Source organism: Juglans regia, chromosome 4 (genome assembly GCF_001411555.2).
Source record: "Juglans regia cultivar Chandler chromosome 4, Walnut 2.0, whole genome shotgun sequence".
NCBI lineage: Eukaryota > Viridiplantae > Streptophyta > Magnoliopsida > Fagales > Juglandaceae > Juglans > Juglans regia.
This window is the reverse complement of record NC_049904.1, coordinates 31,881,581-31,896,349: the sequence shown is the minus strand read 5'-3', so window position 1 is coordinate 31,896,349 and position 14,769 is coordinate 31,881,581. Positions and strand designations below refer to the sequence as shown.

Genomic DNA, 14,769 nt, shown 5'->3' with positions numbered 1-14,769 from the left:
TTTAGCTACATAAGGAAAGAAATTATGCATTAGTGTAGCTAGCTGGACACTTATCCCGTAACAAAAAGGAAAAATGAAACTCTCATCCAGGAAAAAAGGAAGACTGATCAAAACCCACTTCATCTAGAAAGCAATGATCATGAGTTGTAAGGGACATACATCATTTAGTTGCTAATTATAGTAAAAATAATAGTAAAAAAATTAATAATATATGCATGCTAGCTAGATGATGCATGCTTTGTCTTCATTGAGCTAAAGCTATGTGATAAGCTGGGAATAGGAGCACTCACATGTTGGATTTAAGCCATAATCTCCAGTACCTTCATTTTTTTGCTTCTTCTGCTGTTGGTTTTGCCACCTGATCTAGATCAGGGGCTGCAGCTGGAACTCCACCATCGATGCAGCTCCTACACCTCCTTTCTACCCATCCTTCTATGTCGTTCTCCCCGTTTCTTCCGAAATGTCGTCCACCGCACAGCCGAGCAACGATGCCTGCCATGACACCCACAATCGTGATCGCTGCTAGAACTACCAACAGCGTCTCGATTGATCTGTTTGTGTAGTGTTTTGGCTCCACCTCTGTCGTTGGTGCCCCTACTAGTGGCGGCTGCGGATCATGTACCCTACTTGTAGAGTCCCCAAGAACACAAGCACCATGACCATGAGTGTGAGCTAGTGTTTCTCTATCTGATCTTTTGCTACGGTTTCTTTATAATATTGAAGAAGCAGAAAAAGAGAGTCCAAAAGACTACAAAGAGACGTGATTTCAGCAACATGTACACGTGATTAGCAATCAGAGAAAGGATGTGCACATGTGAAAATTGTTATTCTAAGGGGTGTGATCACCAAACGGTGTACCCCTTGGAATGACATTCTCTAACATGGTGATGGTTCCCATGAGGGGTGATGTGAAAGGAAGTGACAAGAGACACAACATTTTGATTTAGTCAAAAGGTTGTGTCACTTCTTAAGGATGTGACTTTTGGGTTACCATTGGTTTACCAATGGTTGTACCCTTTCACAATAGGATGTGTCACTCCTTAAGGTTGTGACCTTTGGGTTACCATTGGCTAACCAATGGATGTGCCCTTTACCAACCGGTGCATGATGGCCTATAAATAGGGGTCATTGGTGCACAAACAAATGCACTCAATTCCCTTTGTTCATCACCAACTTGTGGGACAAATACCCTCACGGGAGTGTCACCATATTGTCGTAATTCCGCTTCTATTTGTTGTTTAATTTCTCTACAGTGGTATCAAGAGCCAGGTCATGTCAGAGGAAATTTTATCGCGCATTACAAAGACGATAAATAGGCAAGTGCTTGGTTTGGCAACCACACTTGCATATTTTAATCATCTTCGTTTGCTTGAAAATCCGAGAGAGAAACTTTTTCAGATCACGGTGGGGGGTTTAGAGTATACTGGTAATCTTCAAAATTTAGTAAATTGTTACTATTTTGAAGAAAATTATTGGTATTATTTTACACAAAGGAATAGTGATTTAAATAGCCCATTTGTCCACAAAGTCACTGTTTCGGCCGGTCTCCGGAGCATCTCACCACCGCCGGACGTTGTCAACCTCGGGAGCACGTCGAAGTTGTCGTCGCCGGCCACCAACTGGTCGGACGGGAGTGAAGACACCAGCTTCACAGACGCTGGAACGCCTCTGCGCGAGGTTGAAGACGACCCAGGACGAAACGATACCGTTTCGTCCAACGGTCGTCCAATTCGAATCTGGGAGGGGCTAAACGACAATGTCGTTCAGCCCGTAGATCCAAACGACAACGTCGTTTTGTCCAACGGTAAGGAATTTAAAATTCCACCTGGACTAAAGGACATTGTCGTTCAGCCCAAGGAGCAAAACGACAACGTCGTTTTCGGCACTGAAGAACCACAATAGACGCCTCCAAACGGCACCGTTTCACGCCCTTCGAGCTGAGCCGCAAGCCGATCTCCGAGCCGAGCCGATTACCGAGCCGTTGACCGAGCCGCCTCCAGAAGCCGATCTCCAGAACCCGGCTTGAACCGGCTGAACCGGTTCACCCGGTTTCCTGAACCGGTTCAGGGCAGAATTTTTCAATCGGGCCGTTCGAGATCATTTCAAGCCCGATTTCGTCCGTTCAAAAGCCGTTGTGCTCCAAATTTCAAGCCAAATTATTATAAAGCACCTGTTGATCGAAATTACCGTCAGAAATTCTTTGAAAGAGGTGAAACATCAAGGAAAGGTCGTGGATATCCTCGATCGGGGCGTCACTTTTATTATTCTCCTTATATAAAATATAATAGGAGAATTTCTAGGCTGCCACCTTGGATTAAATCCAAGGGTTATTATTATTACTAATTAAGTTTGTTATAATTTTAATTTTTCACAGTTGAACTATTATATTTAAATAGTACACATTTATTATTTCTACATTCTTCTTGTTGATTAATTTTTTAAGGTTTATTATTTATGGCACTGAAGAAAAGTATTGATCCCTCGGGGATAGAAAAATTGAATGGAAGAAATTTTCGGGTCTGGAAAAGGCATATAACTTTTCTTCTAACCCATGAAAAGACCTTATATACATTAACAACACCAAAGTCATGGGAAGGAATTGTAGAAGATGATGAAAGTGAAAGTGTAAACAGCATTTCAAATGTAGATAAATGGATAGAACACAATGCATGGGCAAAAGCTTTAATTTTGCATTGCATGAGTGATCATATTATTCCTTTATTTGAAGACTATGAAACTGCTAAAGAAATTATGGATGTAGTTGAAGCAAAGTATGGTTTAAGGTCGGATACTTATATACAGTTATTGTTGGATAAGTATAACCGGACTTGTATGAAAGAGAATGATGATATTGGCGATCATGTACTTCAAATGGAGTTGATGGCGAAAGAATTAAATGATGCCGGTCATCCTCTCAGTGATAAAATACAAGTTACAACCATACTAAATAGTCTTCCTTCATCTTGGGATCACATTATTACTTCTTTAACACACAGTAGAAATGAAATAACAATGATATCACTTCCAGTACTTTTAGTACTTGAAGGAGAAATGATGAAAAGAATGAATAAAGATAGTGAATCGTCCAATTTATTGATGGCTCAGGACAAGCGTTCTACACAGAATAAGATGAAGCCAAAACAGTTTAAGAAAAAGAAATGGTTAAAAAGGAAACAAAATAAACCATTTTCTGGAAACTGTTTTAAGTGTGGAAAGAAGGCCATTACAAATCACAATATCCTAACAAAAGAAAAGTACAAGAAAGCAAGGAAATTGTGATGACGATCTCAGAAGTGATGCTAGTAGAACCAATGACAGAATCATGGTGGGTTGACTCTGGAGCAACAAGACATATATGCAGGAACAAAGATATGTTTGTCAAACTTGAAAATAAACAAACTGGAGAGCACAAAGTGTATATGGGCAACAATACATATTGCGATATCTTGGGGCAAGGTACATGTAAATTCAAAGTGAATGGTTCCGTTATTTTACTTAATGATGTTCTATATGTACCTACTGTTCGTAGGAATTTAGTATCAGTGTCTGTACTAGATCAGAAAGGCTACACAGTTGAGTTTAAGTCTGGAACGTTGTAATAAGTAAGGGTAATATGTCAGTGAAAGGCGTCAGAGATCATAATATGTATGTACTGAATGTTGATATTAATAAAGTACTTATTTCTGAGTATTTGAATGTGTCTACTGATTGTACATATTTATGGCACTTAAGATTAGGCCATATAAATAAAAATAAAATGATCAGAATGTATAAAAGTGGATTAATACCACAAATAAATTCAGATAATTTTGATATATGTGAACCATGTATCAAAGGAAAAATGAGTAGTAAATCTTTTTCAAAAAGTTAGAAATCTACGGATTTACTAGAAATTATACATTCTGATGTGTGTGGACCTTTTAAAACAAAAACTCATAGAGGAATTGAGTACTTTATTACTTTCACTGATGATTATTCAAGATATGGACATATCTACTTACTCAAGCATAAATCTGATGCAATTGAGAAATTTAAAGAATTTAAATTAGAAGTAGAAACCCAGTTGGGTAGACCCATTAAAAGTTTGAATAGTGATAGAAGAGGAGAATTTGAAGTTTTAGAAAATTTCTGCAAATTGAATGGTATAAGACATATTTATACTATGCCATATAAACCTCAACAAAATGGCATTGCAGAAAGGAGAAATAGAACTCTATTGGATATGGTGCGATCAATGATGGCATATGCTGATCTACCAATACATTTTTGGGGTGAAGCATTATCGACTGCTGCATATATATTAAATAGAGTTGAAACTAAAGCGAAACCTCTTACACCTTACGAATTATGGACGGGACATAAATCAGACTTAAGTAAGCTCAAAGTGTGGGGTTGTAAGGCACAAGTGCTTATCCCAAGGCCACTAAGGGATAAATTAAAAAGTAAAACCTGGGAATGCAGGTTTATTGGGTATGTAGAAAACGGAAGTGGCTACAGATTTTATCATTCTGAAAAAGGATTGATAGAAAGTAGGGATGCCGTTTTCTTGGAAAACACGAACCTTGTTACTCCTGTTGATCAAATAGATTTATTAAATGATCTAGAGAATCAACGGATCTCCACAGAATCTGACAATGAAAATAATGATATTATTCAAATCCAGAATAATAAAAGAAAGTCAGATGAAAATCAATCTTCAGGCATTGATGTTGGAGACAGTGGGAGTAAAAGATCCAGAAGACCATCAATATTATTTCAAGATCATTATGCACTAAATACCAGTTTGGAAAATTTAGATAATGATCCTGAAAATTTTTCTAAGGCAGTCAATAGTATTGATTCAGATAAATGGCTTGAGGCCATGAAAGATGAAATAGAATCAATAAACAAAAATAATGTTTGGAAGTTAACAGATCTTCCAAAAGATAGAAAAGCTATTGGCTGTAAATGGGTTCTCAGAAGAAAATTTAAAGTTGATGGCAGTTTGGAAAGGTACAAAGCAAGGTTAGTGGCCAGGGGATATACTCAACAACCAGGTGTAGACTTTGTAGATACATATTCGCCTGTGACAAAGTTCACATCCGTAAGGATCATCATGTCCATTGTTGCCAGGATGAATTTGGAATTACATCAGTTAGATGTAAAAACAGCTTTTCTCAATGGTGAATTAAAAGAGGATATCTTTATGATTCAACCAGAAGGATTCCAAATTAAAGGACATGAAGAGAAAGTCTACAGGTTGAGAAAGTCACTGTATGGACTTAAGCAATCTTCAAGACAATGGTACTTGAAATTTCACCAAGCCATTTTGGAAATGAGATATGAAATAAGTCCACTAGATCACTGTGTATACATATGGAAAAATGATAATCAATTAACATTATTATCATTGTATGTTGATGATATATTACTGGCAAGTAATTGTCTAGATATGATGCATGCAACAAAGGAATTCTTGAAATCTAAATTTGAAATGAAAGACATGGGTGAAGCCGCTTATGTTCTTGGTATAAGAATTTCTAGAGATAGAAATTCAAATCTATTGTATTTAGATCAAGAGAAATATCTAGAAAAAATACTTAAAAGATTTGGTATGGAAAATTGTAAATTTTTAAGTACGCCTGTTTGCAAAGCTCATACTTTAAATAAAAGTATGTGCCCAAAAGATGAGGATGAAATAAGTGAAATGCTTAAACTTCCCTATGCTCAAGCTGTGGGAAGCCTCATGTATGCAATGACAAGTACCAGACCAGATATTTGTCATGCAGTTGGATTGGTAAGTAGATTTCAATCCAATCCAGGTAAAGAACATTGGCAAGCAGTCAAGCGTATATTGAGATATTTACAAGGTACCAAAAATTTGAAATTGTGCTTTGGAAACAGTGATCTAGAATTAATCGGCTATAGTGATGCTGATTTTGGAAGTGATGTAGATGATAGAAAATCTATAACTGGATATATATTTCTATTTGGTGGAACAGCAGTTTCTTGGTTAAGTAAGAAACATGGCTGTGTTGCTAAGTCTACTATGGAAGCAGAATATATTGCTTGTAGTACTGCAGTGAGTAATGCGGTGTGGATAAAACGTTTTGTTGAAAGCTTAAATTTGAGTACATCCACAGAACCAATCAATGTGTTTTGTGATAATCAGTCTGTCATTTCTTTGATAAAAAGTGAAACACAAAGTTCTAAGGGAAAACACATTGATGTGCATTATCACTATATTTTAGATATAGTGGAAAGAGGTGAGATCAAGGTTAATTTCGTTTCCTCGACCGAGATGGTAGCAGATCCAATGACCAAAGGTTTATCTCTGGAGAAATTCAGAGAACATGTGACTAGAATGGGATTGAGAGAAACCTAGGTGAAGCAATCTCATGGTCAGCATGTATAACTCAGCAAATTCTGGGGACGCCTAGAAAATTGGAGTTATGGAGATACCCAAATGAAAATTTTGGTCATTTGTAAAGTCACTGATAAGGTGATCAAGAAAAACCTCAGGAATGGCCTTAGGGTGAGTACTTGATAAAATTTCAGTGCAGATTGATTAATCAAGTAAAAGGTTGATCATGGTAAAGTCGCTGATAAGGTGATTAAGGAAAGACTCAGGTGAGTAAGTACTTAACGAAAATTCAGTGCCATTCACTAAAGTTTTAGTGAAATGTGATTTGATTACCCAAGTAAATGGTTAATCATTTGCAAAGTCGTTGATAAGGTGATTAGGGAAAAACCTCAGGAATAGCCTCTAGAGGAAATACTTAACGAAAATTCAGCGCAGGTCGATACATGTGTTATGTATTCGGCTGAAGTCGTCAATTGTGACAGAGGTATGGATTGTTGATCTAGTCACGGAGAATTGATGCCATTCACTAAAATTTTTTTAGTGAAATGTAGTCACCCCTAATATGTGATCAGTGGGAGCACATATGGTAAAGGGTGCGGTCAGATAAGGTAATGACAAAAACGTGTGCACGTAGAGGCTTGTCATGCTCTGACGCCAATCTGCAAGAGTTGCAGATGAGAGTTGAGTAGTGGAAAGCTCATATTGGTACCAAGGTAAAATACTCAACTGGATCATCACCGTTTTGTGTGATCAAGTGGGAGATGTTATTCTAAGGGGTGTGATCACCAAACGGTGTACCCCTTGGAATGACATTCTCTAACATGGTGATGGTTCCCATGAGGGGTGATGTTAAAGGAAGTGTCAAGAGACACAACCTTTTGATTTAGTCAAAAGGTTGTGTCACTTCTTAAGGATGTGACTTTTGGGTTACCATTGGTTTACCAATGGTTGCACCCTTTCACAATAGGATGTGTCACTCCTTAAGGTTGTGACCTTTGGGTTACCATTGGCTAACCAATGGATGTGCCCTTTACCAACCGGTGCATGATGGCCTATAAATAGGGGTCATTGGTGCACAAACAAATGCACTCAATTTCCTTTGTTCATCACCAACTTGTGGGACAAATACCCTCACGGGAGTGTCACCATATTGTCGTAATTCCGCTTCTATTTGTTGTTTAATTTCTCTACAAAAATGAATGCATGGCTTAATTAAATAGTAAAAGGAAGTAGTACTGAATTAGAAAGTTGGGAGACAGAAATATATAGATTATGTAGAATGGAGGAGATTGGGATAGAAAGAAGGAAAATGTTGTGCACTAAATCGGCCCTTATCTTATTGATCTTATTGATCTGTTCATGTACTGTTGACGCGCCATATTGTCGATTAATCTTTGAATTTTGTTTATAAAAAAAAAATGAGTTATTTTATTCATGTGTTGGCGTACGTAACATTGTCGATTAATCTTTGAAATCTTATTTAAAAGGAAAAATAAAAAATAAGAGTTAATCCAAGTATTGATGGGCTATATATATTGCCGTGAATATTGAGGGAGGCATGCAATATTAACAATAATGAAACTCATGTGAATGATTAGGTTAGAAATTAATGGGAGAAACAGAAGAAACAATATTGCTGCAACACAAACTAAAATGAAGGAAAAAGTTTGCTTGTTTTTAATATGAAAAATTCTTTTCATCAATTACTATTTACTACTCCACACTTTATATTTTATAAAAAATATTCTCACGTTCAATGAAAAATATTCCGACAGCTTATAAAAAAAATTATAATTGCAACGTTTACTTTTAATATTGGATAAAAGTAATATAAAGGGTTTTGGAATTTCTATGCAATAAAGTAAACCAAGCCGATTAATCTGTTGATCTCTTTTCCCAACTTGTCTCATCACGTGTTTTCTGATCATGAAATTTTGTGACTCCGAGAAACCAAATAAATATTGTCGTTGTTGTTTTTATTCTTCTCGTAACTTTGCCTAGCTAGTTTGTTTGTTTGTTTGTTTGTTTTGTTTTTGTTTTTGTCTTTCTTCACTCCTCTCTATATAACTAGGTTTGTCCTAGCTAGAGATGTGCAACCCGTAGGGAACTTTTATTCCCAGTTCTTCTATACACAGTCATCCCATGTAGACGCCGTGTAGTCAATCAGGCTACGTCAACTGATATTAAAAAAAAATAATACAAAAACAAAAAGAAAAGCAGATTGAAACCCATTTCTATGGTTTCCTGCTTCTGAGGGTGCGAGACTAAAATCTTCTAGAAAAATTCTACATTCAGTTCCCACACGTATGTCTTACAATTCTGCTCAAACCAAAACCAAAATCTTCTGGTTTCCTACCTTACAATTCTCCCTCTCTTTGGCAATATACACACGTATGTCTATTCTGGCACATTTACAACAATCTCATCTAATTGCATGGCCAGTGAAGAGCTCAAATCAAATCAATTCAAGCTCACATTTATAGCAACCCCATCATGAAAGGCAGCAAAATAAACGGGAAAGAAAACACAGCCACCCGCAATTTAGAAAACTACTTTTCAGTTCAAAATAAACATCACGAAAGTTAAAAACTCGGCTTTTCTCGTTTTCTTTCGTCAAGTAAGTTGCTGACTTTTGTTCTAGCTATTTCCCTGTACTTGTATTTATAGATCAAGAAGCAAACACTATCACCCAAATCCTTCACGATTTGGTGGGCTAGGTCTCTTGAACTACTTCAACTCATTTCTTTTCCACCAACGATTAATTTCCAAACCCAACAACAACAATAATAAACTCCCACATCCATAGATTTGATTGGCTTAATCTTGAATTTGAGTGAAATTAGAGAGAACACAAAGCACTTCAAACCCAATGAATGGAAAAATATAAACATCCACAGTACCCACATAGAAATGACTACCATTACTACAAATCTGATTTGGGGATCGCAGAAAAGAATAGAGAGAGAGAGAGAGAGGTGGAATCGCTTCTCTGGGAGACAAACCTGAGGCCGCGGCGAAATCGTCTTCGACTCAATGTGGGAGTCAATTTCTTTGTGCGGAATAAATGCAGAGAGGGAGGGAATTGAGGAGAGGGAAACTGAAGAGGGGGAAGTGCGGCGTGGTTTTAGTTTTTAAATGAAACGGTGCGTTTTATTTTTTCCACATCAACAACCGTTTGTGCATCGTTTACGTGAGGTAACTATATTCAGCATTTTATGGTTGTTATTTCCCCATGCTCAAGAGCAATGACCAATTCGCTAATTTGTCAACTTGTATGAATATATGGATATTTATACATTCGAAAAGACCACTTGACTTTATTATCATTAATTTATCAAAATATTTAATTTTACTTCTAAACCTATCACTGTTTTTATTATCATTTAAAATCGTGCTCTTAAGATCCTGCCACATCATCTAATTTTCGTCTATCTCAGGTAAGCTCGTTTGCATTCAAAACCCACATCAACTCATCTCATCATTACAATTTTCTTAATTTTTCACACAAAATATAATAAATAATTCAACTTTTATTCTACTATTCACAAACCATCTCAACTCATCTTTGAATCCAAACGACTAATTACAATTTGTCTTAACATTGATAATTAAACGAGTACATTCAAACTATAAATTTTTTAAATATTTTATATATATAATATATTATTTTATATAGTAATTATATAAGTTAATTAATTACTATTATTAGTATCTATTTATTACCTAGATCTAATATATCACTATTGACCATATAAAATATAAAATAATATATGCTATCAATTAACTAATATATCATATGATAATATATGTTATTATATGTAGATACATACTCTACTATTTATACCTAATTAAAGTAATTAGGTATTTTTTTTAAGTTGCAAGTAAGTATGAATAATTTATGGATAATGAAATTATTTAATATTTATTAACCATAGATAAAATGTTAGAATTTTAATATCGGCTATTATGAATACTAAAGTACTAATTTAGTAACTATCAATGTAAGAGATAAAACATAACAGATCAATAATATTTCATAGCCCAGCCCAATGGGGGAGACTCATTAGTAGGGAAGAAAGAGAGAGGGAATGAGGGGACAAAAAGCTAAGGGAGTGCAGAGTGTCAATAAGGAAAATGAGTGAAGTGACATAAAGCAAAGGGGGCAGAAGATAAAAGGGACGAACACATACGACTTCAAGGACTTTTGGCCAGGCTTTTTTGAGACTTTACATTCTTCAACCTCACTACAAAGACTCTAGCAAGAGGATAAAAATCAAAGGATATAACTCAGATCTCCATTGTACAGTGAGGACGAAAGAGCATGAGAGATCGTAAACAAGCATATTATAGTTGATTCTCCCCTCCTCAAACCCTGTGGACATAGGCCCAGTGCTGAATCACGTAAATCCGTGTGTCTCCCTCTATTTATTTTCTCTACATTTATTTATTGTTCATTGCAGTGGGTGTATTCACGGACACCGTACAGCCCACCGAATTATCGCTGGGGGCTCCACACAGCAGCAATCGAGGCCTAGAACAACCTCAGCGAGGCCATGAATAGATCTTTCTCTCATTTCTGCTTGTTGTGCCGTTTTTAGGCATTAACAATTAACATCATAAATATAAATATAATTAATTATTTTTGTAATAAGTTAATTACATAATCCATATTAAAGGGTTCACTTAATTTTAATTTTACTAATTTAATTAATTTTTTTGTATTAATTTATCTATCAAAAAAAGAAAAGAGAAAAAAAATGTTCATGAACCGAATCAGAGTAATTGAATCGACATGACCAATAGCTAGCAGTCTGGTCCGATTCGGCAAAAAAGATGGACCGAAATTTTTGATCCATGACCCCTTAAACTGGACTGGACCGATTATACCCCAAATATTTAGTTAGAAGACTCTTTTCCATGTGCCCAACTCTCAAACATTAACGTTGGACTTGCATATATAAAGCAATAACCAAACTCTTCTTTTGAGTACGATTGGACTTACTATGAACTTGGGGAGCCGAGTGTTCTACTTACTAAGTTGGACCTTAATTCTATTATGATTTTAACTACTTTGTTTTAAAAAAGTGATTGATATGGAATAGAATCTGAGTGATCTAGACATCGAGTAAACTCTGCTCTTACCTATGGTTTGCTGATCATACTAAAAAAAAGCCTAAAACTAAGCCCAGCCCAAGATCTTTTAGGACTTTGTATGTTGCATGCGTAGAACAGCCACGCAGTCCACTCTCGGCCCACGGACTTCATCCCAAAAGAAAGAAAAACAGATCCCAGATAGGAAAAAGTAACCCCCACAGTGACAGAGCCAGCTACTTAACCCACTCCAGTCTTCATTCACCTTCGTAACCAAACACCACCCTAATCCATCCTTAAAACCCTAGTCCCACTCCCCCCTTCACGTATAAAAGCCTCTCGTGTACTCGGGTTTCTATTGTTACACTATCTCCATCCCTGACCCTCTGAGTATTTAATCCCCTTGCTTCCCCAGTTTCATTCCCGATTGTCAACCATGGCTGAGCGAGGAGGAGAGCGCGGTGGCTTTGGTAGAGGGTTCGGTGGTGGTCGCTCAAGAGGAGATCGTGGACGAGGTGGCCGTCGTCGTCCCCGCCGTGACGAGGAGGAGAAGTGGGTACCGGTGACGAAGCTTGGCCGTCTCGTGAAGTCCGATAAGATCAAGTCCCTTGAGCAGATCTACCTCCACTCCCTCGCCATCAAGGAGCACCAGATCGTCGACCAGCTCTGCCCTGGCCTCAAGGACGACGTCATGAAAATCATGCCGGTCCAGAAGCAGACCCGGGCCGGTCAGAGGACCCGATTCAAGGCCTTTGTTGTCGTCGGTGACTGCAATGGCCACGTCGGACTTGGCGTCAAGTGCAGCAAGGAGGTCGCCACGGCCATTCGTGGTGCCATCATACTGGCTAAGCTTTCCGTGATCCCCGTGAGGAGGGGTTACTGGGGGAACAAGATTGGGAAACCCCACACAGTGCCGTGTAAGGTGACCGGGAAGTGTGGGTCCGTCACGGTGCGCATGGTACCTGCGCCACGAGGGGCCGGGATTGTGGCAGCTAGGGTTCCCAAGAAGGTCCTGCAGTTCGCCGGGATCGACGATGTATTTACCTCGTCAAGAGGGTCAACTAAAACTCTCGGAAACTTCGTGAAGGTTCGTCTCTTTCATTTATAGATTTATTTTAATTGTTCCCGGGCATTCCAAAATAAGAAAAATATGTGTATTATTTTATGATTTTTAATTCGTGGAATCTCTACTCGTCTTATGTTTCGGTCCTTTTAGGTATTTAATGGGTTTGGATTGAAATGAATTACTTTGAAAGAAGGTGTTGATGTATCTTGTTTATTGCTAAATGTTAAAGCATCTTCCGATTACAGTTTATGTCCTTAATTTACGTAGGTCTGTAATAATTTAATGGTAATCATTTTGTTTAAAAATGTTTTATTGTTCTCTTAAATTGTTGGACCTTGATGATTTTTACATGGTGAGATAGAAGCCGAAATGAAAGTATGAAAATGAGAGGCAGTCGAGGGGTGCGCTAGTGAGATAAAGCCTGATACAATTTCACCACCTACACATAAAACAGTACATGCATGTCTGTGTGTGTTAGTGAGGGCTGGCACTGGAGTTTGTGTGAGATATTCTGGGCATTACTTTGTTAATACATTTTTGCTTAAATTGAATGGACTATTTGATTCTCTATTTGTGCATTAGCCCTGTTTTTAATCTTTTTAACTTCCTATAAGTTCTTATATTTGTATGTGTTTTGGTTTCGCTTGTCTGTGATATCATTGATATGCAATCTTGGATTTACGGTTGAGAGAGTCTGTTTCCGTCATAGTCAGTTCAGTGGTTTGCACTCTTCAAATTACGAATTCTTCAGTTTTGTGAAGTTTCTTTTTCCTGTAATAATGTATAGGTTTAGTAAGATCTGAAGACCTAAAGTTTAAAGCTTTTAGTTGATATCCGAGTAGATTATGATCAGATCAAGCTCCTCAGCCATAATTGTTTTCTGGACTAAAAAAATATTTTGTCAATTGAGAACTATCAGGTTAAGTTCTTGAAAGGATTACTACTGCCTTGAATATGCTACTTTTTATTACACGTCATTTTCTTGTATGCAGATAGAGGCATTTAGTTCCTCCATGCTTTCTATCGCTACCCTGCATCGCTATCTTTTTGTACCAGTGGTGTTTTTTTCTAAGTTTCTTTTGCAGTAGCATTTCATATAACAGTTAGTGAAGTCTGTTTTTTTTTAATAGGTAATCAAGAAGTTTTACTGGTAAGAATAGTGAAGTCGGGTTGTTATTACAAGCATAGTACTAATTTGATTGATACCAATAGGACCTTCTGCTCATAGAAATACTAATTTTTCCTCATTTTCTGGGTGTTGTCAAATAACATTTAAATGCTAATTGGGGACATGAAAGATAATTTACAGGATCTAATGTGCTATATATAAATAAATGGATCATGATTTTTTTTTTCTCTCTTTCTCCACAGGCAACTTTTGATTGCCTGCTGAAAACCTATGGGTTCCTTACACCCGAATTCTGGAGGGAAACTCGCTTCGTAAAGTCTCCATTCCAAGAGCATACAGATCTGTTGGCAAAACCAGTCGGCAAGCTAATCCTAGAGGAGCCTGAGAGGGTTGAGGCTTGAGACCGGGTTTAGATACAACGGCAGTGAGGTGTTAGAGGACCTCTTTTAGTATATGTTTCTAGTTAAAGAGATGCTTTCTATTTCAGTTAAGGGATTGTATGTTTCTTTTTTTATACTCTTTTTAACTGTTTTTAAAGTTTTTGAGTTGGATGGTTTTATGCCTATATTTGTTCTTTAATTCTTGGTTATATCCAGACATTGCACTATGTTGGCCATAAAAAATTGGATGGTCCTTGATGAGTTAAAAGTGGAATGTTCTTTTGAGTCATGACATGGGTCCTGACTATTTTAGTGTGGCTACCCCCAAGTTTTTATAGGGATTTATTCTGATATGGTTTCAAGAAAATTCTGGGATAATTTGTTTCAGTTTTTCATATAGGCATTGGGTGATGAGTTTCCCCACCTTGTAATCCCAAGTCAGATTTGAAGGTCTGACCATCTCAATACATGATGGACATGATTTAGGGTATCATAATTTTGTAATCGAAGTGTCAACATGGTTTTTGTTTTTTTCATTATCTGTTGTTAAAAGGAAATATTTTGAAGAAAGAAACGTCGAGTAGTCTGCCCTACAGCCGGATGCATTATGAAAATTCCTTCTAGGAAAATATAAAAACTGGAAAAAAAACAAAACATTTGACGTTATAAATCGAGAGAAATTGTCCAAAAAATGTTAGAAACTATAGTTTTGAAGATGAGATAGGTTGTCTCTTCCAAACAATGCAATTCAGACGATTAA

General features: G+C 37.0%; 1 protein-coding gene across 1 annotated transcript; it reads left to right on the top strand.

Moving 5' to 3' along the window:
• The first annotated feature begins 11,767 nt into the window (after window positions 1–11,767).
• Window positions 11,768–14,298, top strand: LOC109003514 (40S ribosomal protein S2-3-like). Its single transcript, XM_018981664.2, has 2 exons — window positions 11,768–12,521; window positions 13,872–14,298. The coding sequence occupies exons 1-2, from the start codon at window positions 11,871–11,873 to the stop codon at window positions 14,028–14,030; spliced, it is 810 nt and encodes a 269-aa protein (XP_018837209.1). The 5' UTR covers window positions 11,768–11,870; the 3' UTR covers window positions 14,031–14,298.
• Window positions 14,299–14,769: the final 471 nt, after the last annotated feature.

Excerpts from the sequence above, each read along its gene's own strand:
- LOC109003514 (XM_018981664.2), top strand. The coding sequence starts at position 11,871 with ATGGCTGAGCGAGGAGGAGAGCGCGGTGGCTTTGGTAGAGGGTTCGGT. Across the intron at positions 12,522-13,871 it reads CTCTCGGAAACTTCGTGAAG|GCAACTTTTGATTGCCTGCT; the intron begins GTTCGTCTCTTT and ends CTTTCTCCACAG.